This window comes from Caenorhabditis remanei, chromosome I, assembly GCF_010183535.1.
Source record: "Caenorhabditis remanei strain PX506 chromosome I, whole genome shotgun sequence".
Classification (NCBI taxonomy): domain Eukaryota; kingdom Metazoa; phylum Nematoda; class Chromadorea; order Rhabditida; family Rhabditidae; genus Caenorhabditis; species Caenorhabditis remanei.
In genome coordinates, this window is record NC_071328.1 from 11,412,671 (window position 1) to 11,437,274 (window position 24,604).

The window sequence follows — 24,604 nt, forward strand, 5'->3', positions numbered from 1 at the left end:
TTGATTACGAGTTTTTAAGAATAATTTCTTTACAAGCACCCTAGATATTTATACTCATCTTCTATCATTTTAAAACATTTCTACTTACTCTGTTTAATTCTCTTGTAAAATTGTAAAGTCACGTTTTGTATTTCATGTTAAATTATGCTCCACTACTCGTCCCAATGAAGTTTTAAGCGCTTTATTGTTGAAAAATAAGTAATTTGTTAAAAAATAAGTAATCTGGAATGGTTTTTTTTTGAGAAAAAAGGAGATGCAAATTTAAATTCTTGTCACTGGTTTCTTGTAGCTTTTGGTCACGTTTCTGCTGTGGAGATGGAACTTTTCAACGTCATCCAGAAGATGTTCCATCTTTCCCAAAACGACTTTTTGATACTCTTCCACGTTTTCATCCGGAGAGCACATTGTCAGTTTTCTCTGAAAAATAAAAATATTTCTCAGGATAATTTTTCTTCCAATAATCAAACCTGAGTAACTGGTCCAAACAATTGAACCAAACCGACTCCTCCGAACACAAAATAGCAACGATACGATTCTTTTAGCTGAAAATTGTATTGTAAACAATAATTAAATTGCCAAAACAACCTGCTCAAGAGAGTACGGAGCCTTCTGACTTTGAAGGGCTTCCAGGAAAAAATTGTAGAATTTCTCCAGAAGTTCCTCCCAATATTTCTGACGATCTGGACCAGAGAGTGTGGAAACGAAGAGACGAACGAGATCTTCGGCAGGATTTCCCATGTGGATTCCCTAGAAAATCAATGATGAGATTAGCAAAAAACACAATAACTTCTAGTTGATCACATCCTCAGTTGGCTTTTAAGTGTGGGTGTGCGTGGGTCAGTTGGTCACGCTTTTGCACCCGTGAGCTGTGAGTCTAAAGTTAGAACCCGCGCTCTAGAAAATTATTTCAAAAAGCTCTTGTCCTACCTGATAATCAATTATCTTGCTGACGATCCACTCTTCCTTTTTCTCTTTCCATAAAACATTCGTTGCCCAGAGATCTCCATGAGCCAGAACAGGTTGATCGATACCTGAAAATCCAGATTTCACTTATCAGATTCCAATTGATTCATCCTTACCAACATACTTATTTAGATTACTAGCAAGTTCGAAATTCACAATTTCCATTCCGAACGCCTCAATTTTCTTCACTTTTTCATCGAATTTCGCCGGATTCATCATTCGAACTTGTTGAAGAATTCCTTTAATTCCGTCTTCAGTCATGAGGGGTCCTGCTATTTTTTCGATATCAAATCCACTGATACTTTGTTTTTCTTCATCAGTCAAATGAAGACCACTGGCTTGGAAATGGGCTACGAATTTGAGGACCTAGAAAAGTGAAGGTTACTGTACAGGTTACGGTATCACGTTAAAAGACACAAAAAGAAGAAATAATTTGACACTAACCGGATAGAGTTCTCTTGGTTTGACATTGACATAAAGATGTCTCACAATAGAATCTTCCGCATACTCCATTCCAATGAATCCTTTATTTCTGTTCTCCGAATCATATTTCTTTGAGAAATAGACTCTTGGATTCAACAGATCTTCTCGCTTATCCCATTTCTCCACAATCTTATTTATATTGACTTCTCTGTTATGAATTGATTGAATTTCTGACTCCCACATTGCCCATAATCCAGCTTCTTGTTCTTCAGACATTGGATTCATCGCAAGCATTTGGCCAATTAATCCTTGAATATGGACGCAGTATGGGATTTTCAGAACGAATTTCGATGGAAGATGGTCGTCGGATATAGTCCATTGGGGTTCGACTAGGATGACTCGACTCATAATTCCCTGAAAATGACGGAGAAAACTATTTGAAGAGGAGCAATTGCTTATTGGAAACTGAGAACTTTGTGACAATTTCTTATTTCGTGACACGATCTCAAAAGAAGTTGGTAGAGTACATGTCACCCCACCCTACAAAATCTTTAAGCCATAACTCACGTTTCCCTCTCCAATTACAGTATACTTGGTACTCTTTCCCAATTTGGAATTTGTCTTCATTTGATCTTGAATCACTTCTTCCAAATCCTCGACAGTAACATGAGTATCGAATAGACCATCTCCATTCTCCAGAATAGTTTTCGGCTTCAGAGTCATGGTTTCGTAAGAAGAAAATAACTGAGTAGCTCATGCTGTAGTTGAATTCAGTTATATATCAAAAGACACACGCGTAGTTTATGTCATCGAATTCTCGTGTGGTTTGTGGGGAAGAGAAATAGACAGACAGAGGAAAAGAACACGGGTTTTGTGCTTGTGCCTTTCGACGGATGGATTATATATTTGATCGAGTTTGTGGGAGGAACTTTCTATGTACTCTGCTGTTTAATGTGATAAAAAATCATGAGTTTTTCAGATTTCGAGAGATCAAAGAAATGAAGCGATATGTGATTCGTAATCTTGAAAAAATTATTGAGATCAACAGACAATATTTGACATCAAGCCACACTTCCACAGTGAGATAAAACGCTTAAAATAAACCAAACCGCTAGTGAAGTAGATTGAAGATGCTCTCTGAGCCAATAGACTGTCATTTTTGAAGGAACCTTTTGTTTTCAGTACTTTGAGTATCATAAACTTCGAACTTTTTCCGATCACCCTGGGATACTGTAGATTTATTAGGAAATCATGTTCCATACTGAAAACCGGGTTATCTCTGCAGAACGCTGAAATATATTGTCTGAATGGGAATAAATTATTAAACAGAAATCTTTATCACAAAACGAAAAAACACCGAAAATGCATTGGGGGAAAAAATTGAAATGTATAAGTAGAAACATGTTGTTAAAGGCCACAATCAAATGACTCGTTGATCAAAAGAAATGCAAAAAACTGAATTAAAAAGACCGTAAAACTCTGTTTGTCATTGGGGTTTTTAAGTGACTTAGATTTGGAAGTGTTTGGAATGAGAAAGGTATTTGGAAAATTATATACAATTCTAGAAAAAAAGAGATAAAGCATGGAAGTGTATGGAATGAATTAAAGAATTCAAAGATAAAATTGGATAAATTTACAGATTACAAAAAGTACAACTAAATTCTGACAGGAACTAAACTGATACTAATAAAAAAAAAAGGTAAAAAATGCACTCCATAGGAGCATCATACATCTGGAGTTCCTTCAGTAATTGTGCCAAGGAACGATTTGTGTCTTCCGACGGATATCGGTGCCAATTGAATTCCTGATGATGTTTGAGCCAATTCTGATTGTGCTCGAGTGTTTTGGCGGGTCAGTAGAGCCTTCTGCTCTTCTTTTTGTGCTTCTTCAAGCTTCTTTTGTGGTTCTTCAACAATCTCAAATCGTCCATGATCGCCCTGGAACAGAAAAAATTATCGATAGTTAAATCTATATTTTTAAAACTAAACGAAAATTATTAAATCGAAATGGAAAAAAGTAAGGCATACCATTTTTGATTTCTGATAGAAGAACGTTCCAAGAATACAGACAGTACAGAATGCTGCACCGACAACCACCATAGCCAAATTGTACAGAAACCGAATCGATCGACGAGACTACAAAATAAAAATCATGCAGGTTTGCAAGCATAACTAAAGCATAAGCATTTAAATTCATTAAAATGATTACCGTTTTGATAGTTTTTCCGTTATGCGAAACTAATTCCTGGTCTTTAGCTTCATCGTGCGTTAGTGTGGTGCACTTCTTATGATTTGCATACGTTCGGAAATATGGGCATCCCTGAAAAACAAGAAACTTTTTCTAGCTTCTTTCTCTCTTAAAAGCTTACAACAGATGGGCAAAAGTAATTATCTTGTGAAAGAGTTGCTGATGACAGATTATAGAGATCACCACCGATCAATCGATTCCATAACCATTTCGTCGCATAATTGTGACCTCTTCGATTCAACAATGGTTTATCTCTTATGAACAACCCACTGGGATATCTGGAAGTGATTGTCACCATCGGATAGCTGATCATTCCGAATGTGGGTCTCTGAAAACACTTTACAATAAAATTACGCCAATAGTGAGATCCCCCTACCGATGTCACTCCAGTCTCCACATATTTTTGAATATCTCTCCAAACTTTAGACCATTTTCGTGAAACGTCGTACATGAAACCTTCAGTTTGATTTCGAGAGCATTGACATCGACTTCTGAACATTTAACTTTTTTGGCGATACAAATAACTAACGTACTTGAGAAGATTAGATTTTTGCTCATGGAATGATGAAACGTGAACAGGTCCCAACAAAACAACAAGTGCTTTTGGAATTTCTATTTGAAGGTGTTCGATAGCTCGCTTGATGTGTTCATATGATGGACCGTCGCATCGAGTACAGATCTGAAAATTAATGCTTGAATAATGTATTAACAAATCAAATATTGAAAATACCTCTTCAGTTCCAATCGTGATGATGATCATAATCCACTCTTCCAAATAATTAACTTCAGTAAGTTTCTTTATTCTTCGTGTCAATTCAACAGCTTGTTTGTAGAGATCTTTAGTTGATGCACCGGTTTGAGCAACATTTAATTGATGATCAGGTAGATCAGCTCCCATTCCATGTGACACTCCGACTATTTTTGGACTGAACTCTCGGAGAATATCTGAAAAAAGTTTTAACTTTATGAAAATCGGTGAAATCAATCTCACTAGGAATAGTGATCAACCCATCAATCGTCGAGTCTCCTCCAATAGGGAAGCTGGCCCCTCGAAACTCAATATCAGCATTCGGCCATAATCCAATACCTGTTGCTAGAGCATCTCCCATTGCTGCGATGATTGTGATATCTTCTGGAGAGATATCAGCAACAGAACGTCCTGTCATCAATTCCAACTTTGTTCGAGGGCAAGAGAAGGTTTTTCTAAAAGCAAAAAGTAAATAATTTTTTTGTTTTTTGTTGAACAAATTAACACTTACCTGTCGTTGAAAGCAGAATTAATGACTCCAGCAACAGGTTGAAGTTTCTCTGGTTTGATAGCAGTCAGTGACTTCAAATGTTGATGATCCACACTGTCTCGTTCTCTGAACATCAAGATGATTGGTATTTATCAAAATTATTTTCTGTAGAAGACAAACATCCCATGTAAGACGAAAATGGTTTCAATCAAAATTGTGAATTTGAAAGGAAAATCAGAATTAGGCAACTAAAAAGTGGAAAGAATAGGATTGAGAAGAGAGTGGCAGAGGCATGCGGTTTTAGCATTTCAAAAGAAACCCGTCTAGATCTTCCAGCTCATGAGATGATGTAGCAGTGTCGAAAAATTTGTCATAATCCGCTGATTTTCCCCACAATTTTATAAGTCTGAATTTGAACAAAATAATAGTGTTAATAAATTATTTTAGGAACAGAATATTTTTCCTACTTGGTTTTAAAAGTTGGAAAATTACCTCTCTTCACTGATATCACTTGAATCGTCATCGACTTCGTCACTATTTGGTTCTTCTTTTTCTCGTTTTTTTTGTTCTTCCGGTGAGAGTTTATCATCATCACTGGTTCTTCTACTTGCATAATCTGTCAGATTTGTTGAAAAATCTTCATAATCGACTAACTGGCGGGTTTCATCGTGGAATTCTCCTCGCAACTCTTTTTGATCAACTTCTGGATTTATTGAACCAGCTACAGCATAATATAAAAGACACAAGAGGAGTTGTAACCGCATTCTGAAAAATAAAAGTGAGAAAGTATTGGAAAATAGAAGAAAATGAGTGTGATAAGAAGGGCAATGATAACAGAATTGAAAACCAAAGATATATTTGCTTTTTTGTTGAGATTATGTAAAATACATCAGTTCACAGGAATACTTTTGAAGTGAAAAAAACTTAAGAAGAATTTTAATAGAATTTAGCAAATATTTTTGTTCTATTCAAAATAATATTGTAAATCTCGGTTATGAAATTTAAATCATGCGCATAATAGCTCATTTGTCATTTCTATTTGATAAATGGATCAAAGTTATTACGGTGGAGCCTTAGATACTTGCAAAACTAATAATTTCACAGAAACAGGCCAAAAATAAGGAAAATGCAAAAAAAATTGTACTTTTTCAAACGCGCTCCATCGAAACCTGGCCAGTCGCCAACATTCACTGAACAGCGACTCAACCAATGATGAGTGATACACAACTCGGTCAACAGTAGAAATTCTTCCAAATTTCGCCTTTTTTTCTTGATTTTTTACTGAAACGCCGACATTTCTGTTCTAAATTTCGTTAAAAGCTGAGAAATCATCGCATTAAGTACATTTATAATACTTCGAATATCTATGAAGATATAAATTTTATTAAAAATGAGTTTTCAGCATTAATAATTTTTAGGCAGAAATATTGCCAACAAATCGATTTTTCTCAGTTAGTTTCAGTGGCTCTCGTATTGTTCCAACTTTGCTTTCTAATTTTTTAAACAGGTGTTATATTTCGGTTTTCAGGGTTAAACATGGCTACTCAAGATGATGCTCATCTCGCCGAGTTGAAGAAGAAGAGAACTTTCCGCAAGTTCACCTACAGAGGAGTCGATTTGGACCAGCTCTTGGATATGTCCCGGTAAGTAATTTTTTAATTAGATTTATAAGTGTGTTATTTGAAAATTTTCAGCGAGCAGTTCACCAAGCTCCTCCCGAGCCGCATGCGCAGACGTCTCGACCGTGGACTCAAGAGAAAGCATTTGGCACTCATCGCCAAGGTCCAAAAGGCCAAGAAGGCCGCTGGAGTTCTCGAGAAGCCAGCCACAGTCAAGACCCATCTCCGTGACATGATCATCCTTCCAGAGCTCGTCGGTGGAGTCATCGGAATCTACAACGGAAAGGTTTTCAACCAGGTGAGAAATCAGAATAATTCGGAAAAGGTCCTTATTTAATGATTTTTCAGACTGAGATCAAGCCTGAGATGATCGGATTCTACCTCGGAGAGTTCGCTATCTCCTACAAACCGGTCAAGCACGGAAGACCAGGTATTGGAGCTACCCACTCTTCCCGATTCATCCCACTCAAGTAAAGTTATTTGTTGAACAATAAACTTGTTTTCAAAGTTGTTTATCGTTTTATTTGTTCCTTTCAATACGTATTCCGATCTCTTCGAAGGCCTAATTCGGAAATACTGCAGCGGGCTTACTCAAAATTCGTAAGAGGACATGTATTTGATTCCCAACGATTCTTTGATGATTGCGAATTGAGTCTTAAAATATTATATCAAAGGGAAGAAACTAGTGAAATATTTATGGACCTATGCACAAGATAGCAAAAATAGTTTTTTGGGCTCCGGGACATTTCGCCACCAGACATTTCGCCACCGGACGTTTCGCCACCAAAAAATGGAGAATTTTAAAAGCTTCATACGGAGAAAAACATACCACTAGTACGCATAGATTGTGATATTTAAAGTGATGTGCTTTTTTCCCTATAAAGCTTTGGAAATTCTCCATTTTTTGGTGGCGAAACGTCCGGTGGCGAAATGTCTGGTGGCGAAATGTCCGGTGGCGAAATGTCCGGTGGCGAAACGTCTAGTGGCGAAATGTCCCGGAGCCGTTTTTTGCTACCTTGAGAATAGGTCCATTGATGAAGATAAACAGATGTGATCCACTTCTATGTATTCAACGAATGCTCATGTCGTGAATATGACAGCTTCTTGAAATCATTAGCTTGAAAATCCCAGACGTTCAGACGAATTAACAAACAAGCCTCGTGTTGTACAGAAACTTGATTTTTGAAGCCGTCCAGAACAAATTTCAGTGCCCACATACTTTAAACCATACTTGTCAAAAATCGGGCCGGCCCGTCGGACCGGATTCAAAAATGTGTACTCACTTTGTAACACAATTTTCTGAAATTTTTCGAAAATTTAGAGTAAAAATGCTTACATTATCATACATATTTACCTTTTTATTGAATTTTGAAGTTTTATTCGAAAACCTTTTTTTTTCAAAAAATTTCCAAAAAAAAACATCAAATTTTCAAAAACTGTTTCAAAACGGGCCGGGATTTATCCTGATTTTGGCACGGCCCGGCCCGTGACAAGTATGCTTTAAACATTCGTGTTTGTCTTTTGAAATTGGTGGAGTGTAATTCAACAGTTCTCACGGTAATTACTTGTGAACATTTTTCACAACTTTATTTGGCGGACGAATAAAGTTTCCACAGCATTTTTATTCATTCGAGAGAATTCGATCAAAAAGGTACTACAACGCAAAAGAGAAATAGAGAAGAACTAGACATATACTGATTTATCTGGTTCCTCTTTCCTTGGCGGCGGCGACCATCTCGTCTTGAAGAGTCTCCATGATTTCAAGTCTCTGGTGGGTTACTCCAGTTGGGTCGAACACCAAAGTTGGCTTCTTCCAGTAGTTATTGCGGATTCTCTCCCAGTCCCATGGAGCGGTGGTGTGGCCTGAAGTTGATTTGAATAAAAAGTAAGCACTTCAGGGAATCAGCTTACTTCTGTCAAGCCAGATCTCGGCCTTCTCGAATGAGTAGTAGACAGTATATCCGAAGAGAACGCACCAAATAGCAAGAAGTCCGAAAAGTGGGTAGATCTCGTAAGCATGTCCTAGTTTGCGGAACATGAATCTGGAATGAACAATCATTTAAATTATTGATCGAGGATAAATTTCTGGCACGACATGCATACAATAAATACATTTTCACGAGAAAAGCAATGCTTGTAAATATTTTGATTTTGCTTCGAGAAATAGTCGAATTTACAGCTTTAGATCATAGAAAAAAAAACAATTACTTAGAATCTGCTATTAGTACTGATTTTTGACAAAAATTTACCTGGAAGCAGTATCTCCTGGCTTGGCTGGGTTGGAATAACGAGCGTCACGAGAGACATCACGTTGATATTTGAAGAATCCTTGTTGGTCGTTGATCTTGATAGATTGCTCGTGCTGAAAAAAATATTAATCATGGATTGCAATCAGAAAATACAATTTTTTACACCGCATAACCCCTATCATCCAATAACTAAGAATCATATTCAGAACAGTGTTTTAAAATAATGTTGTTCGAGATTTCATTGTTGAATTTCTGACTTCTGATTGAGAAGTTTCCTTTTGAAAAAAAAACTTACGCTGAGAGTCAAGCGAGAAGAGCTGTTTCTGACAACAAGAATGCGTGCAACAGTGCACTTGGTCACCAGACGAGGAGTCAAGAGTGAGAGTGACATCCTGAAAGACTTGATGAGATTATTAAATAAAACAGTAGAAAATAACATAAAAGAACCGGCAATGTAAAACTCAAAAATCGATACTTTCAACGTCAATTTTCAAGAAAGGCTGAGACAAAAATATTATAATATAGTATAACTGTAACAACAAATAATCGTTTGTTACGATAAGTAAGTCAGATATCGGAAAAATCACTGAAAATCAATAAAATCAGTTCAAAAATCCCTGTTCAATGGACGGCTCGCCTTCACAGCCCAATACACTCCAATACACTTTTCGACGCACAATACGCTTCTCATTCTGCATGCATCTGCGTTTCTCTTTCGGATGTACTCTTTCGCATAGAAATTGGCGGAAAGTTGAAAATGCATTTCGGATTTCTGTGAGAAAACTAGTACTAGTTAAAACTAGATATAGCAAACTGCTTGATTAATATTTCTTCTGGAAATAAGAATTAAAAAACAGAAAATCAAATTGGATTCGAGCTCGACTTCAAAGCCAGGAATACGATCAGTTGCCTGAAATTACAGTAATACAGTAATACAAAGTTGAACATGAATTCTCATTTTATGGAAAACCATTTCACTTCTTGGAAGACGCTGTTGAACATTGGAAATAAAGTTCAAGTTTCGAGTAGTGTTGATCACCAGCATGTTGATGATCCACGCTTTTTGCCACGAGTTTTGGTGCCAAAAATTTCCAACAGGTTGGGCTGGAAAAAAGGTAATTACAACTATTGGAGTCCTCAATCAAAACCTTTTCAATCTCTCCAAAAAACTCAACGATATCAAATGGAGGGTTTTCGAATTGTTTGCGAACATTATCTGCGATCACATCAAAATTAGCTGCCCAGCTTGGAATCTTATTTTTCGGATTACATTCATCATCTGTATCTTCTTCATTGCTCAAATAGTCGAGCCCATAATCAAGAAGAGTTTTATTCTGGTACGATGTATCAGTCTTTTTGAGTGTATTAGTTTGAAGAGTGGTGTCCGGGATCTGAAATAAGAAAGCATTATTTTTAAATTCAGTTAAAAAAGGTCTCACCGAGAGAACTGGAACCGGAGTTTTGAGCAGAGGCGCCTTTTTCTCTTTCTCCGGGAACGTCTGAACTCGAGTCTTCTTCAATGGTCTATGATGAGAACTCATCATTTCTGTTCTTTTCAGAATTGGAATATTTCGAGCTGGCGACTTGTAGCTACTCGATTTTTTCTCAATTTGAACAGGTTTTCTCTCGATAACTGCTGCTTTCTGTTTCATTATTTCACGACCTTTTTCAAGTTTTGTATTCAGAACTTTCGACCGAAGGAACGAGAGATGATTCTTCTTTTCAATATTCTCTGGTTTTGGATTTCGAAGAATGGAAGGCTCTGGTTTCGGGATGGTAGAGACAATACTTTCAGATTTTGTAGCAAACAGATTCCGACGGTATCCAGAGTGTGTTGGTGTTTCCAAGTTGATAGTACTTTCCGACTGATTTTCTAGTCCTAACGTTGGTTTCACTTCCCGCTTTGAAATCCAATCTTTCCGTTGTGAGATGAATGTCTTTTTATTTGAACTTTTGAGAATTCTCACTTCAGAACCATCAATTTGAGTCGTCTCAGCCTTCTCCACAACTCCAAAAACTTGAATTTCCTCTTGTTTAATCACCGAAATTATAGAATTCTCTCTCAATGGAGTACTCGTATGAAGAGGAATATTCAATTCCATCTCCTCAGTTATCGACATTTCCTCTAATTGTTGCGATATCGCCGTCTCATCACACTCATCATCAGAAGACGTCAATGTTTCACTTCTAACAGCCAACGCTTCTGAAGTGTATGAAGTCTCAGAGATTGTCATCGTCTCCTCCTCTTTTTCTGCTTCAACTTCTTCTTTCACAACTAACTCTTTCTTGATTTTTCGTGTTTTTGCTGCAGGAGTTTCATGAGATTCCGGAAAAATCTGAAATAAAGTTGCCTCGGTTTTCCGGTGAATCACCTTCCAAACCCACGTTAATACAATCAGAAAGAGCATTTCTGTAATAATTCAGAATCCGGTCACTGTCTTTATTTCCAGTTGTCATCCCATCTATTTTCAGAATGGTATCTTTAATAATGTCATTTCCAATTCGTCCATACCGATTCCTTTCGTTTTTAAATATCTGAAATTTGAATGAAAATCTGAAACTCTAGTATAAAAGTACCCATTTAAAACCGCAATTTTTTTTCAGCTCGATAGTTGTTCCGGGAATAACTTTGACAACTTTTTTCCTGCCATTCCTGGTTTGTGGTGCCATTTTCTCGATTTGGAAATAAATGAAACATGTTCGAGAACAGCTTTAAATGTTTCTGCTTGGATCGTTGAGTTCACGTTTTGTAATTGAGGAAAAATTATCAAAATCGAAATAAATCTTTTACAAAATATAACCTTATTCGTACAATTTAATGAGACATTATACACAAAACTGAGAAAAAACAGATATAAATTAATATCCATCATTGGAGAAATGGATGTGATAATCGGGATACTTCTGCTTCAGAATATCCACTGCAACCTGATGATCCGCACGTCCGTATCCTTGCGAGTATCCATAAACCAGAAGATCTTTGCCTGAATCAACGTGCTTGATTCGTCCACCACCAACACATTTCAACTTGAGTCCGGATGGAGCAGAAGACTAAATAAGTACAATTATGATGATAATTCATTGAAAAAGAAAAAAGTAACCTTGGTCTCCTGGAGAATATCGTCATGAAAAGTGCATCGATAGTAACCGCGGACCACGAACTTCTTCTCTTTCGTTTCGGTATCCGTCACCTGAAAACAAAAATTTTCGACCCCCATTACAATTTCAACCGTTCCCCTGTGGGACCATGAACGTGTATTCTACAATTTCCTTTATTTTTTTTCTCTAACAGTGAGAAGTAGTGTTTCTGCGGGGTAGAAAAGTGTGCGTGTTCGGAGTCTCAAGGGACCGATTTCTTGTGATGGGCTCCTTCTTGCTCTTCGGAGTATTGCAGATATATCTGGCTCTTTATTCTTCCCCTCCCCTTCCCATTTTCGAGCTCTTCACCACACAACCCCTAACACTTGACATACATACAAACCCATGTTTCGGGTTGTTGTAGAATTTCTCACCACAACTTTTAGGTTCGAAAAACAACTGATTCATTAGTCTCACTTTTTTCCCAAAAACCCCAACTTTGAATACTTGAAAATCAAGAACTCATAGCCAGGTGCACGCCGAATTTCCAGGTCCCATCTCATATTTCATCTCTTTTCTCCTTTTTCTCCCTATGTTTTCAAAAATCATTGATTCTCCTTCTCCTCCCTTTTTCGTTTGTCCATGCTTTTTCTTGTTGGGTAAAATTATTTGCAGGTCCCCCTATTTTTTCTTTTTTTCAAAAAATGATGGATCACTCTATTTTGTGTTTGCAAGTAATCCTACTGTCAACCTTTTCCGGGTTCTTCGTACCAGTCTATTCTTGTTTTTCGAAATGAGCTGTTTTCAGGTTGAAAGCGATAAAATGGCGAGATTTCTCTCATTGCACGTTCTATTAATCGGGTCTGTAGTACTATATATTATTCTTGGAGCTATTGTATTCCAGATGCTTGAAGGAGAGCATCTTGATGTGAGTCTCGGTATAAGAAATGGCCGATCTCAAATGCATAAAATTTCAGACTCTGAAAAAGGAACATATGGATCGGATAGATCAGAATGCAAAAGATTATGTAGATCGGTTGTGGGATTTGACTAAAAAAGAAAAAGACAAATTTGACGTGAGAATTTCAGATTGTTGATGACTTGTATTATTCAAATGTTTTCAGAACGTAGACGATTTAATAAAATCTGTAAAAGCAAAAACATCAGACGACTTTTTCGACTATGTGGATACTGTATTCTATGCTCATCGAGCAGTGAGACATGGATATGATGAGGTAAAACAAATTCTGTGTACTTCTAGATAATCGTCCTAAATTTGAGGATTCCCCTACATGGGACTTCGCAAATTCGGTGTTTTTTACCACTACCATGCTCACATCAATCGGCTATGGTTATGTGGCACCGAGCACTTTTGGAGGAAGGCTTTTCGGAGTGATTTATTGTTTGATAGGTAAAAAAATTAATTTTAATCGCAAATTAGATCACCCAAATTCAGGAATCCCTCTAACTTTGGTAACAGTTGCAAACGTTGCTAAATTTCTCTCCGAAACAATATTCTTTCTTCATTATGAACTTTGGAATAAATGTCTCGAGTGGAAGAGAAAGCGGAAAGGAGAAGTAGAAGCAGATCCAGCTCAACCGATGTTTGGAGATGATGAAAATGAAGAGGAGATCCTAGATCGTGTTCGATTAGTACGATTCCCCCCGTTGACAGTATTTATGTTTGTTTTCGTATACGGGTGTATTGCTGCGTGGGTAGTACGGTACTGGGAGACGTGGACTTATGTGGAGAGTCTCTATTTTATATTTATCAGTATTCTTACAGTAGGTACGTTAGAAATAAAATAAATAGAAATCTCCATAAACCAAACATGTTGAAGGTTTCGGAGACATTCGTCCATCACCAGGAAATATTTGGGTTACTTTGGCTTTTGTAGTCGGTAAGTCAAAATTAAAAAAAAAACTATTCTGAAGAAATTATTCCAGTTGGTGTGATTCTAACCACTATGTGTATGGACGTCGTCGGCAGAATGTATTTGAAGGAAATTCACTATTTGGGTAGAAAACTCAAAAGTAATAACCCATTCTACCTGCTGAGAGAGGCAAAAGCCAGGTTGCTTTTAACCAAAAATCACAATTTAACTTTGTTCTTTTCCATTTTCAGAAGACGTCGAGCAGCGATGGCGTCATTATTGGCTCAACTAGCGAAAGGGATGATATTTGCTCACAAAGATTATAATGAGTTGGCGAGGAAAAAATCAAAGAGGAAGAAGGAAAAACGACGTGGAAGTCATGTTTGTGAGTAAATCTGATTGACTTTCAATAGATTCTAAAGTACAAATATTTCAGTGCCAAACGAAAAGTTCATGTTTGCTCGTCTCCCACCAGATCCACCGAGTGATTGTCAAGTTGTCAGCACTTCAGCGTATTCTGTCAGACTTGCATGGGCGCCTCCGTTCTCCCCGGACCCAGATTTGACTTATAACATCAGATATCGTTTGAAGTGAGCAGACTCTGTTCACTCTCTGATCTTCAGACGGAATAATTTCAGGCATAATGAAGATGCGAAAGTTCGAGAACTTCGAGGAATTAAAGGGAATACAGTGGAGATAATGAGCGTCGATTCTTGTTCTCTTTATGAATTCAGAATCACTGCTCATAACAAATTTGGAGAGAGCAAAGCAGTATACTTGGTGCAGTATACAGGTACTAAATTAGTTCTTTAACTTCTTCAAAAAGTCAAATGAATGCCTGTTTCAGAACCTCAATTGAGTCCTCAACATATACTGGCAACTAGGCTGAATGCCAACACTATCGAGTTGACATGGGAACCCCCCTACAAAAAATCTCATGAAGTCAAAAACTATGTTGTCTATTTCACAGAAAATCCCAATGCATCTCTTTCCGAGTGGGAGAAAATTCCAGTGAATGGAAGAAGGGTAAATGAAAAAAGGGAAGGCTCTCAAAGAAAAATGTATAAATTTTCAGGTAGTATTTCCTGACTTACGCTTCGATTGGTTCTACATGTTTAGGTAAACCTTACTTTTTTACCGATAAATTTTTGAAAAACCCGAACAACACATTTTAGTGCCACCGCAGTCTTCAAAGACGGACAGAGATCTCCATTGTCACGAGCTCTATTCATAAAAACTGACAAAATTGAGTTCCATAAGCACTGTAAGATCTTTTTATCTCGGAAATAGAAAATCAAACGGTACGAAGCATTTTTCAGGTGTTGGTCACTCTAAAACAATCGATGTCATGGATTCGATTTGTGAGAAAGAAGAAAACGAAACGACTGCCTTATTGAAGCGTGATTATGTCTCTTTTGCTGTTTAAATTTTTGAAACTTTCTATTTTATCTTGTATAATTTTCCCACGATAAACTTTTCTTCTAATTATTATATGTTTTGTTTCCCACCTGAATGAGAATGTACTTGAAGACTCCTTTCGAGTCAATATCCACATCGGCAATGTCGGCAAGAGGCATCGTTGCGAGGCGACCTGAAAAGAGAATGTCTCATTCTGTTGTTTCGTTAAGAAACGTACGTGAGAACTGGATGAGGCTTCTGGCGAGTATCTTCGATCTGAAAGTAGCAACTACTTGAAAAATCTATTCTTTTTTTGAATAAGGAGTATCGTTTATCAGAGAAGTTTTGTCAAATGATAATTAAAAATAAAATAGACTACTGTATATTTCTTCCTTAATTTAAAGGAACATGCACCAAAATGGTGTCGGGTTCTACGACGAAGATTCGAAAATGTGACTTTATTTTCAAAAAATATTTATTTTCTTGATGTTTGGAGTTTCCATCCATACAAATACCCTACAAAACATTCTCTTCTCACTTCTATTATTTCTCACTCGGCTCTCTTCGTCTCGCACCTCTCAAAGGCGCATTTCTCGTGCTAGCGCGTCTACCGCTCTCGTTGCAATTATTTATATTTTTGGACAATTTTACAGTGACTTCTCCAAACGAACTTCGTATGTGAATTATTGATTCGTCAATTCAAATAATTCAAAAATGGTTGTGCTCACATCCGATGTTGTCTACAACCGTTTGCAGGATGTAAGTTTGTGTTTAAATGTTGAAAAAGTATAACTTTTCAAAGCTCCAGATCAAAAATCCAACACAAGAGGCAATTGAGACCATGTCATTGTGGATTATGCATTACAAAGACAAAGCATCGATTGATTTGATTGTTGACGGATGGTTGAATTGTTTCAAAACAGGTAATTAATTAATTCGAGTTTCTATAAAAACAATGTTTGGGAATTCAGCTGGAACGGACAGTAAACGGATTGCTTTATTCTATGTCATGAATGATGTGGTACAAAAGGCGAAAATGAAGCACGCTGATACCATTATTCCAGCTTTTCAACCAGCTGTGCTTACTGCTGTAGGAATTGGAAGGTATTTATAAGTCGGTTTTAAAACCTAAAATCTGAAATTTCCGTCTCCAGAAAACAAGAAAAGGTGAAGGGAGTAATGAAGCGGTGCATTCAAATTTTCAAATCTCGAAACGTATTCTCTACAGCGAGTACAACAGCAATGGAAAATTTGCTCGGTGAGTAAAAAAACTGAACTTTCCTCTCGAAAGCCAAATAGACGCTGATACAGATGAAGGATACGATGCGGAAGATCAAGCGCTTGAGGTTGATGCCGATGATTTGTACAAGAAAATCACAAATTTCGTCGGGGTTTGTTTGGAAAATTTTTCAATTAAAAAAAACTCAACGTTTCTAGGCAAGAAATGTAATCGCTGACATGATGAAGTATGTAACCGAAGGGGATTTCGATTACAAAGAAAAATGCAGAAGTGGGATGAAAGATCGGGAAGAAGGGGCGCATATTCTGCAAGAGGTGCATGAAGCGATAGATACGATGGTTCAGGTATTTTTTAAGTTCCAATACATTCAAATCCATTAATTGTCATGTTTTAAAGGTTCGTCACTCTATGGAAGATCAGAAGAAGCGAATGATGGCTCTCTCAGAAACACTTGAACTCGCGAAACGTGTATTTTTACATCAAAAACGAGAAGTTCTCGTTGTAGAGGAAGCGTATGTTAACTTCAGAGATGGAATCAAAGCAGTGCACACTGATTTGGTTGAAATGGAAAAGAAAGGAGTTTATCCGGGTATTTTCTCTCCTAACGATGAAGATATCTACAGTGAGTGGTTTGCTTTGGGTCACTGAGTTTTCACTCGAACGTTTTCTTTTTCAGATAGCCGTGGAATGTCTCAAGGGTGGGGTGACAATCGAAATCAAGTTGACATGGAAATAGACGAAGACGAGCGGCCACAAGCTCCAATGATGAAGCCAGCACTACAAGCTCTTGTTGGAATTTCATCTCAGCCATCTCTTCAGTCTAGAATTATGCAATTGGGACTGAAGAAAATTGCAGATGGAGATGAAGACATGTTCCAACAAAATGCAGGAAACGCAGAAGTTGCAGCAGCGATCCCTTCAACATTCCAAGGAAGACCTCCAGCTCTCGGAGCCAATCAGTTTTCAATGGTAATTTTATTCTTGAAATGTTGTACTTGTTAGTTGTTGAAATTTCAGCCACCACCAGCTATTCCTCCACCATCCGTAGTTGATCCAAGAATTAAAAAAGACAGCGAAGGAGGACCGTCTCAATATGCTCTTGCCTTACAACAACACGGGCTTCCGCCTCCTACACAACATAAACCAATGCCAGGTGAAAATATAGGGAACTGTTTGAAAAACTTCTCGAAGATTCTGAAATTTCAGTAGCTACCCCTGCAGCTGTTCAACCAACGATCTATCAATCTCAATTCGAATCTCGTGATCCTAGATGTAAGTAAATCTCAAAAAGTGATAAAATAGCACAATCAAAACTTTTCAGTCGCCGCTATGCAGCAGCAACAACCTCCACCGCCTCGGCCAGCACAACTTCCCCAGGCTCCAACGGCATACCAAGCACAATTCGAGCAGAGAGATCCTCGGATCATGCACCAGGCAGCTGCCGCTCCGGTTCAGCAGAACTATCAGAATGCGTATGAAGCTCAGAAGCCGAGTATAATTTCTCCACAACCACATGCAGGTTCTTATCAAGGGAGATTCGAACCACCGCCGAGTAGGTCTACGGTATTCGGGGTTTTTCTGATTCATTTTTTTCAGTTTCTCCGCAAGTGATGACTCAACAACCTCAGTATCACCAACAAGCTGGTGGGTTTAACAGACCGCCACCATCACAACAGCCACCACAGCAACAACATCATCAACAACAACCACATCCATCACATGGCTATTCAGATTACAATAATGGTGGTGGTAATAATTATAAACCGTTGACTGGAAAAGTATAATAATTTTACAGATCGTAGGGACGATCGATACGATCGACGTGATGATCGAGGAAGAGGCAGTTATCATGATAATAGTCGATACGATGATCGCAGAAAATCGGCGCCGTACGGCAATCCGAGAGGCGGCGGCGGCGGTGATAGGTGGAGAAACGGTGGAGGTGGTGGAGGAGCATATAACGATAGGTAAGACTGAAACCTGACAAAACTGTTTTTTTTTTTTAAATTTACATCTTTCAGAAACCGCCACGATAACCGGGATAACTGGAGAGGGGGAAACAGCCGTGGCGGAGGATACAACAGATATTAATTGCAGAAATTGTCAAATAATGAACTTTGAAATATTGATAAGTATACTCTGTTCTCACTTTTTTACTTTGTTGTCACTTAACTTGAATTTATTTTTGTTTTTTTTTTGTGTCAAAACTGTAGGCGTCTATTGACTTCCTTGCCTTCATTTTCTCTTTATGCAATCATCTCTTACCTTATGATTCTCATTCAAGAACTCTTTTTGCGTTTCTCATATTCTTTTAAATTCGAATAGATATCGCCTGGGATCTATCTACCTCGTCTCTATTTTTAGTCGGATCTCTTTTATTCGGTCGGATAGATTATATCAAAAAACATAATAAATACAAATTTATCTTTTCAAAACGACTGTTAATAATTGTACCATTGTACCGTGTATCAACGTGGTAACTACATTATCTATAAAGATTGCACTTTACAAAAACGTTCCTTATTTTAATTGAAGCTTCATGAACGGTGAAACGGCTCCTGAGGGTTACGAGGTGGAAAAATGCGGGGAATGCGAAGCGGTCGATGAGGGGCAAACGGTTTGAACTTTCGATATTGCAATTCTAATTCAACAAATTCCAGACGTCTCTCGATGTAGACGATCCACTGAACGTCTTCCGAATGCCAAAAAAGATGACTTTAGCAGAAAAAGTGAAAAATACCGATGAAGTTATAGCGAAAAATTTACGATTTTGGAGAGAAACTCTTGAAAAACAGAAAATTACGAAAGTTCTCGCACCGATGGTTGATCAAAGGTTCGTCACTTTTGTTTTGAGAAAATTCAATTACAATTTTCAGTGAGTTGGCATTTCGATTGTTCACTCGAAAATACGGAGCCCAGCTGACATTCACACCTATGATTCACGCTCATTTATTTGTGAATGATGGAACTTATCGTAGAAATTCTTTGGCATTGGTCAAAGCGGATCGGCCTCTTGTTGTGCAGGTATTTCAGTAAATTATATTTATGTAAAATCAGAAGAAGATTACAGTTTTGTGCCAACAAAGTCGAAACATTCCTCGCTGCTTGCCGACTGGTTGAAGACGTTTGTGATGGAGTTGATTTGAATTTAGGATGTCCTCAAATGGTTGCGAAACGTGGTCGATATGGTTCGTGGCTTCAAGATGAAGTTGATTTGATTTGTGAAATGGTTTCGGCTGTTAGGGATTACTGTAAACTGCCAGTTTCATGTAAGATACGAGTCAGAGATGATCGGCAGCAGACAGTGGAATACGCGAATCGATTGGTTGATGCAGGGGCGACGATGTGAGTTTCGTCACAGAATTATCTTCTTTTCAAATATTCAATCGTATTCAGGTTGACAGTCCATGGTCGTACACGAGATATGAAAGGAGCTGAGACGGGTTTAGCAGATTGGAGTCGAATTCGAGATGTGGTTGAAGCAGTCGGATCGAGAGTACCCGTAATGGCGAATGGAAATATCCAGTTTCCCGGAGACGTCGAGAGGTGCATGGAAGCGACTGGAGCAGTTGCAGTCATGTCAGCCGAAGGTCTTCTTTACAATCCATTGATTTTTGATGTAAGCTGATTCTTAATCTTAATTTTTTATATATTCATCAATTCCAGGACTCAAATGCTCATATCGACACGTGGAAGATTGCTGCGGAATACCTGCAATACGCTAAAAAGTTCCATGCAGGAACCAGTGCGATTCGAGCTCACGTCTTCAGAATTTGTCATCATAGTCTCCTAGAATACGAGGATCTCCGAATGCGCGTCTCATTAGAACATCGAGTCGAAGATTTTGAAAATATTGTTGAGGAACTTGGAAAACGAGCGACGGCGGATGCAGATGCTGGGAAGGAACGAGAGGAGGAGGCGAGGAAGTTGTTTGAGTTGATTAGGTAAAAATAACAAAAATGAATTTTTGTTAACGAAGTTTTTGTAGAAATGGAGAGCTGATGGACGCTATTGAGGTCTCAAAACAGCCGCATTGGATTTCAAAACCATACTTTAGGCTGAAGGAAGTTGCAAAGGAATCAATTGTCGGGGAAGGAGAGAAGACGTTTAGAGAGAAACAGAAAGAGAAATTGGCTCAAACTGCAAAAGAAATGGGTGTCTCTATGAAGTAATTATACCCCTGATCGTTTGATTAAATCAATATTCTAATTCCAGACAAGCCCGTAAACGAGAACGCCGCCAGCTAGCAGGCGCCCGAATAATTGAAGCCAAAAGAACGAAGTTCCCTCCATGTGCCAGATGTAAACAGCCTGCCGGGCAAGGATGCACTATGAGCAAATGCAAAAAGTGTTGTAGATATCAGTGCAAAAACGAGAAACTGGATTGTAAATGTAGGCCCTGTCATGGTTTCCTGTTCAGTAATTTTAAAATTTTCAGCCCATCGCTATCTCTTCGCTAGTCAACCATCGGAAAATATCCAAGAAATTTCTACTTGAGTCATGCTGTGGAGGTCGTGAAGCTAACTGGAAATTTTTGAATATCTGTTATATGTTGTTTTCTGTTGATTTTACTAATTTTGTTTGAATACATCTTGAACTTTATTTATTTTAAAAAGAACACCACATAATTCCAAAAAATAATGTATATTCCTGAGATTCTAGTTATTGAGCCTTTTCGTCGACAAGTCTCATTATGACACCGAGACGATCGGCGAGATTCTTCTGAAACAAAATTCATTTTTTGATGTTTTTAAAATTTTTGAAAAACAAACCAAATGATCCAATTGTTTCTTTTTGTACACAATTCCTCCCAAATCATCGCACATATTCATATGAGCTCTTTCTGGATCACCAGGTACTTGTGGTGGACGAGCAGGATTGGTTGGGGTCAGATTACGGGTTTCATCACAGAATTCTTGGAGACGAATTGGAAATCCGGGAGCGAAGCATTCAGGATCGATGGCGACGAAACATTGACCCTGAGAATAAGAATATTTGTATTTTTGAGATTTTTTGATGTTTTCCATGCAGTGAGTGAAGGATTTTTTTTGTTTTTTTATTATTGGTTGGGAAATGGAAATTAAGGTTCAGAGACTTTTATTTAGAAATATTACGGTAACTAGAGCCATGCTGTAGATCTATTTACAGTAAGAAATGTCATAACATGATGTACGGATTCTAAAGATTGGATTCTTATGATGGCCTATTGGAACTATGGTCATACTGTAAGTTGTGGTTACTGTAGATAGTTGAGTACTATAAGAAAGAAAACATTTGGAAAATTAGTCTCACTTATCCAGATAAGCTACTTTTATTTCAGTTTCATAGTTGTACGGAATGACATTTTTCGATTTCCGGAATCCGGAACCGGAATCAGGAATGGGATTTTTAATTTTCCGGAATGAAGAAAAACCTGAAATTCCAGAACTCCGGAATCCGAAATTTCGAATGAATTGCTAAATTTGCAAGACCAAGTCATTTTACCGAGTGTGTTTTTTTTTTGAATGATAAATATCTAAAGTTTAAAACTAGTTTTAAGGATCAAAACCGAAAAAGAAGTACTGTAGTCGTCTTTTAAACTAAATTAAAACAATTTTACTTCCGTATTCCTGAAATAGGAAACTCAAAAAAACAGGAACCGGAATGAAATTTTTCATTTTCCGGAATCCGGAATCTGGAACCGGAATAAAATTTTGAAAATGAAAAAGAACCAGGATTTCCGGAATCCGAATTTTGGACAACTATGTTCCAGAAAGATAAAGTCTGAGAAGTTGTAAAAAAAAACAAAAATTTCCCATAAAATCTTATGTATTCTTTGATTTTTGTTTCATACCAACACCGAGATTTCACCACAGTGCCAATCTGAACGTTCCACTGAAAACAATCAATGAGTATTAGCGAGTGCCATCATGTGTGATGCATGCAACAATACAAAATTGAAGACAATCTCACAACACATACCAGTTCAATGGCACTCACCAAATTGGCGCCTTTCTCCCTTTTCACCGATTTTTGTGAATTGTTAGAACTCACCAAATCGGCAGTTTTACTCGTTGTTTGCCACTGACGAATGTTCTTTCCGAACGCCGAACCGCCCATGATTCCGCAAAGAACTTCAACCATCATACACAATCCGGTACCTAGAAATGGAGAGAGAGGTTCTGGGTTACTGTAGTAGAGGTACTGTACCTTTATATCCTCCAGTAATCTCAGATCCTCCGAGTGGTTGGAGACCTCCTCCATCGAGAACTTCTTTTGGTTGATGCGTTTCATCTCCATTCTTATCAGCTCCCCAGCTTCCGGGAATCCAAGTTTCTCCCTTTCGATCGGCAACTTCGATCTGGAAACAGAAAGTTGTTGAACTTGTTAATGTGTTCAGAGGATTACCTTTCCATAAGCGACAGTGGTCGAAGCCATGTCCAAGAAGAACGAATCCCCATCCATTCCAGGAGCAGCCATGCAGATGGGGTTGGATCCGAGAGACTTCTCACGAGATCCAGTTGGGAAGACACATGGAGAAGTGTTCGTGAATGCCATTCCCTGAATAACTTGATTTTTGTGAATCCTTTAACTACAGTACCCCTACAGTGACCCTCCAACATACCACAAGTCCTTGACGACAGGCATATTCGGCATACCATCCAGCAATTCCGAAGTGATTTGAATTCCGACAAACAACCCATCCTATTCCGAATTCTTTAGCCTTCTCCACTGCCAATTGCATGCAAAAGTTACCGACGACTGGACCCAATAGGTTGTTTCCATCGACCCATGCGGTGCTTCCCTTTGTTTTTATAATTTGTGGAGTACCAGTGACGGCAGTTGACTTCATCATCAGATCATGAACATAGATGTGCAAACGATTGATTCCATGGGAGTAGTGACCTCTGTAGTCAGAGCACAGGAGGGTTTCAGCTAGTTGTTGTGCATGATCTCCGATGCATCCTGCTTTTGAGAGACATTCGAGAACGAAACTGTCGAGCTGGAAAATAAATGAATTTACGAATAAAAACGAATCTAGATGAATATCGATTTGATATAATAGTTTTAGAAATGAAACTACGGAAATTGAAAAAAACATCCGGACATCTGGACATACAGAAAGGTATATCTTAAGAAACCAAAATATGATCCGGGCATCCAAACACACAGACGCACAGACATTTGTACAGTAACCCACCTTCTCTTTACTAATCACAATTTCATCTGTTTCGTTGAACTCTCTCTTGTCTTTTATAGTCATTTTCGTTGGTCAGAAGTTGCCTGTCTCTTCACTAAAAGAATAGAAATGAATGTAACAGAATGAATATGATCACAAACTTCGAAATCTTTATCAATCGAAGGAAAAGAGGTTGGACAATTATAGAATAGACAGGCGGAAGAAATGAAAGAGATGATGAAATGAGATCAGACGGGCCACAAATTTTAAAGGACACAGAATACAAATTGGAAGATGGTGAGATGATTTGAAAGATGATGAAGATGATAATGGAAATAGATGATAAATGATAGATCTTTGAATTCCCATCCGTTTTGAAGGTTTGCAAGGACAGAAATACATGATTGATGGTCTGGGTAATTGAGTTCAAAAAACCATTTATAGCCTATCAACTATGAAAGAGGTAAAGCAAATCAAAAAGTTTGCAAAAGTGAAGTGAAAAAAGAAAACTAATAAAAATTGCAAGGTATATTCGAACCCCGGTACTCTACCTCCTTATTGCAAAAGCTAACCAACTGCGCCACACGGTCCTCACTCAGTCTAATCTACAGAGCAGTGTTGAAGATAGTGGAAACCTTTAAAACCGGATCATGTTCTGAAGTAGTGGTGTCATCTGACCGCGTTGCACAGGGACCGGAAGTCATACGATGAACTCAGATATTTCAGAGAGGATTCGTCGAAAGAAATGAGACAAAGAATACAAAAAGTGGAATGAATATGGGGTGACAAAGAACGTATCGAACTACGATAGCACAGGTAATCGAGTACGTCACCGTCACAGAATACAGAAGAAGACACAGAAAAAGAATAAGAAGACGTTGCGAAAAAAAGAATGTGAAAGATAAGATATCAGTGATAAGAAACGAATGAATTGGGAACAATCAATCAGAACCCAACCTTCTTTATTCGATTGCCTTTCAAGTGCAGAATCTGAAATGTCCTTCTTTCATCTGAACAAAGTTGCATCATCTGAAGTCACTCATGACCTGAAATCATCTGAAAAGAAAACATGTTTTCCTGTTGTAGTCTCACGATGACATCGTGAACTTTGTGGAGC

General features: G+C 38.0%; 10 protein-coding genes across 10 annotated transcripts; 4 read left to right on the forward strand and 6 right to left on the reverse strand.

Moving 5' to 3' along the window:
- Positions 1-261: 261 nt before the first annotated feature.
- On the reverse strand, positions 262-2,109 carry GCK72_002516 (uncharacterized protein; the record flags this gene model as incomplete). Its single annotated transcript, XM_053723469.1, has 7 exons — positions 262-417; positions 468-542; positions 586-747; positions 928-1,031; positions 1,080-1,329; positions 1,408-1,800; positions 1,954-2,109. The coding sequence occupies 7 exons, from the start codon at positions 2,107-2,109 to the stop codon at positions 262-264; spliced, it is 1,296 nt and encodes a 431-aa protein (XP_053592114.1).
- A 1,001-nt stretch (positions 2,110-3,110) lies between these two features.
- Positions 3,111-5,635, reverse strand: GCK72_002517 (uncharacterized protein; the record flags this gene model as incomplete). The annotated part of the gene is made up of 10 exons (XM_053723470.1): positions 3,111-3,323; positions 3,414-3,521; positions 3,595-3,705; positions 3,755-3,961; positions 4,010-4,124; positions 4,167-4,312; positions 4,364-4,578; positions 4,625-4,836; positions 4,893-4,997; positions 5,364-5,635. 10 exons carry the CDS (start codon positions 5,633-5,635, stop codon positions 3,111-3,113), a joined length of 1,704 nt encoding a protein of 567 aa, XP_053592115.1.
- A 772-nt stretch (positions 5,636-6,407) lies between these two features.
- GCK72_002518 (uncharacterized protein) lies at positions 6,408-6,964 on the forward strand (the record flags this gene model as incomplete). The annotated part of the gene is made up of 3 exons (XM_003112013.2): positions 6,408-6,514; positions 6,566-6,788; positions 6,839-6,964. 3 exons carry the CDS (start codon positions 6,408-6,410, stop codon positions 6,962-6,964), a joined length of 456 nt encoding a protein of 151 aa, XP_003112061.1.
- A 1,225-nt stretch (positions 6,965-8,189) lies between these two features.
- On the reverse strand, positions 8,190-9,130 carry GCK72_002519 (uncharacterized protein; the record flags this gene model as incomplete). Its single annotated transcript, XM_003112046.2, has 4 exons — positions 8,190-8,353; positions 8,402-8,532; positions 8,740-8,852; positions 9,035-9,130. The coding sequence occupies 4 exons, from the start codon at positions 9,128-9,130 to the stop codon at positions 8,190-8,192; spliced, it is 504 nt and encodes a 167-aa protein (XP_003112094.1).
- A 644-nt stretch (positions 9,131-9,774) lies between these two features.
- On the reverse strand, positions 9,775-11,409 carry GCK72_002520 (uncharacterized protein; the record flags this gene model as incomplete). The annotated part of the gene is made up of 5 exons (XM_053723471.1): positions 9,775-9,843; positions 9,888-10,130; positions 10,179-11,075; positions 11,125-11,274; positions 11,317-11,409. 5 exons carry the CDS (start codon positions 11,407-11,409, stop codon positions 9,775-9,777), a joined length of 1,452 nt encoding a protein of 483 aa, XP_053592116.1.
- A 189-nt stretch (positions 11,410-11,598) lies between these two features.
- Positions 11,599-15,268, reverse strand: GCK72_002521 (uncharacterized protein; the record flags this gene model as incomplete). Its single annotated transcript, XM_053723472.1, has 3 exons — positions 11,599-11,790; positions 11,841-11,930; positions 15,200-15,268. The coding sequence occupies 3 exons, from the start codon at positions 15,266-15,268 to the stop codon at positions 11,599-11,601; spliced, it is 351 nt and encodes a 116-aa protein (XP_053592117.1).
- Positions 12,641-15,117, forward strand: GCK72_002522 (uncharacterized protein; the record flags this gene model as incomplete). Its single annotated transcript, XM_053723473.1, has 14 exons — positions 12,641-12,745; positions 12,795-12,893; positions 12,942-13,052; positions 13,099-13,228; positions 13,274-13,606; positions 13,659-13,718; positions 13,765-13,891; positions 13,943-14,076; positions 14,128-14,281; positions 14,330-14,484; positions 14,539-14,717; positions 14,767-14,810; positions 14,867-14,955; positions 15,011-15,117. The coding sequence occupies 14 exons, from the start codon at positions 12,641-12,643 to the stop codon at positions 15,115-15,117; spliced, it is 1,827 nt and encodes a 608-aa protein (XP_053592118.1).
- A 535-nt stretch (positions 15,269-15,803) lies between the features above and the next one.
- Positions 15,804-18,420, forward strand: GCK72_002523 (uncharacterized protein; the record flags this gene model as incomplete). Its single annotated transcript, XM_003111831.2, has 14 exons — positions 15,804-15,848; positions 15,898-16,012; positions 16,061-16,193; positions 16,244-16,347; positions 16,401-16,480; positions 16,527-16,673; positions 16,726-16,951; positions 17,006-17,298; positions 17,347-17,482; positions 17,536-17,601; positions 17,651-17,881; positions 17,926-18,078; positions 18,125-18,296; positions 18,351-18,420. 14 exons carry the CDS (start codon positions 15,804-15,806, stop codon positions 18,418-18,420), a joined length of 1,971 nt encoding a protein of 656 aa, XP_003111879.2.
- A 448-nt stretch (positions 18,421-18,868) lies between these two features.
- Positions 18,869-20,825, forward strand: GCK72_002524 (uncharacterized protein; the record flags this gene model as incomplete). The annotated part of the gene is made up of 9 exons (XM_003112104.2): positions 18,869-18,946; positions 18,990-19,162; positions 19,206-19,353; positions 19,400-19,674; positions 19,726-19,948; positions 19,996-20,273; positions 20,318-20,497; positions 20,545-20,720; positions 20,767-20,825. 9 exons carry the CDS (start codon positions 18,869-18,871, stop codon positions 20,823-20,825), a joined length of 1,590 nt encoding a protein of 529 aa, XP_003112152.2.
- Positions 20,826-20,990: 165 nt separating this feature from the next.
- Positions 20,991-23,571, reverse strand: GCK72_002525 (uncharacterized protein; the record flags this gene model as incomplete). Its single annotated transcript, XM_003112118.2, has 7 exons — positions 20,991-21,050; positions 21,101-21,307; positions 22,362-22,468; positions 22,518-22,668; positions 22,716-22,868; positions 22,933-23,310; positions 23,509-23,571. 7 exons carry the CDS (start codon positions 23,569-23,571, stop codon positions 20,991-20,993), a joined length of 1,119 nt encoding a protein of 372 aa, XP_003112166.1.
- Positions 23,572-24,604: the final 1,033 nt, after the last annotated feature.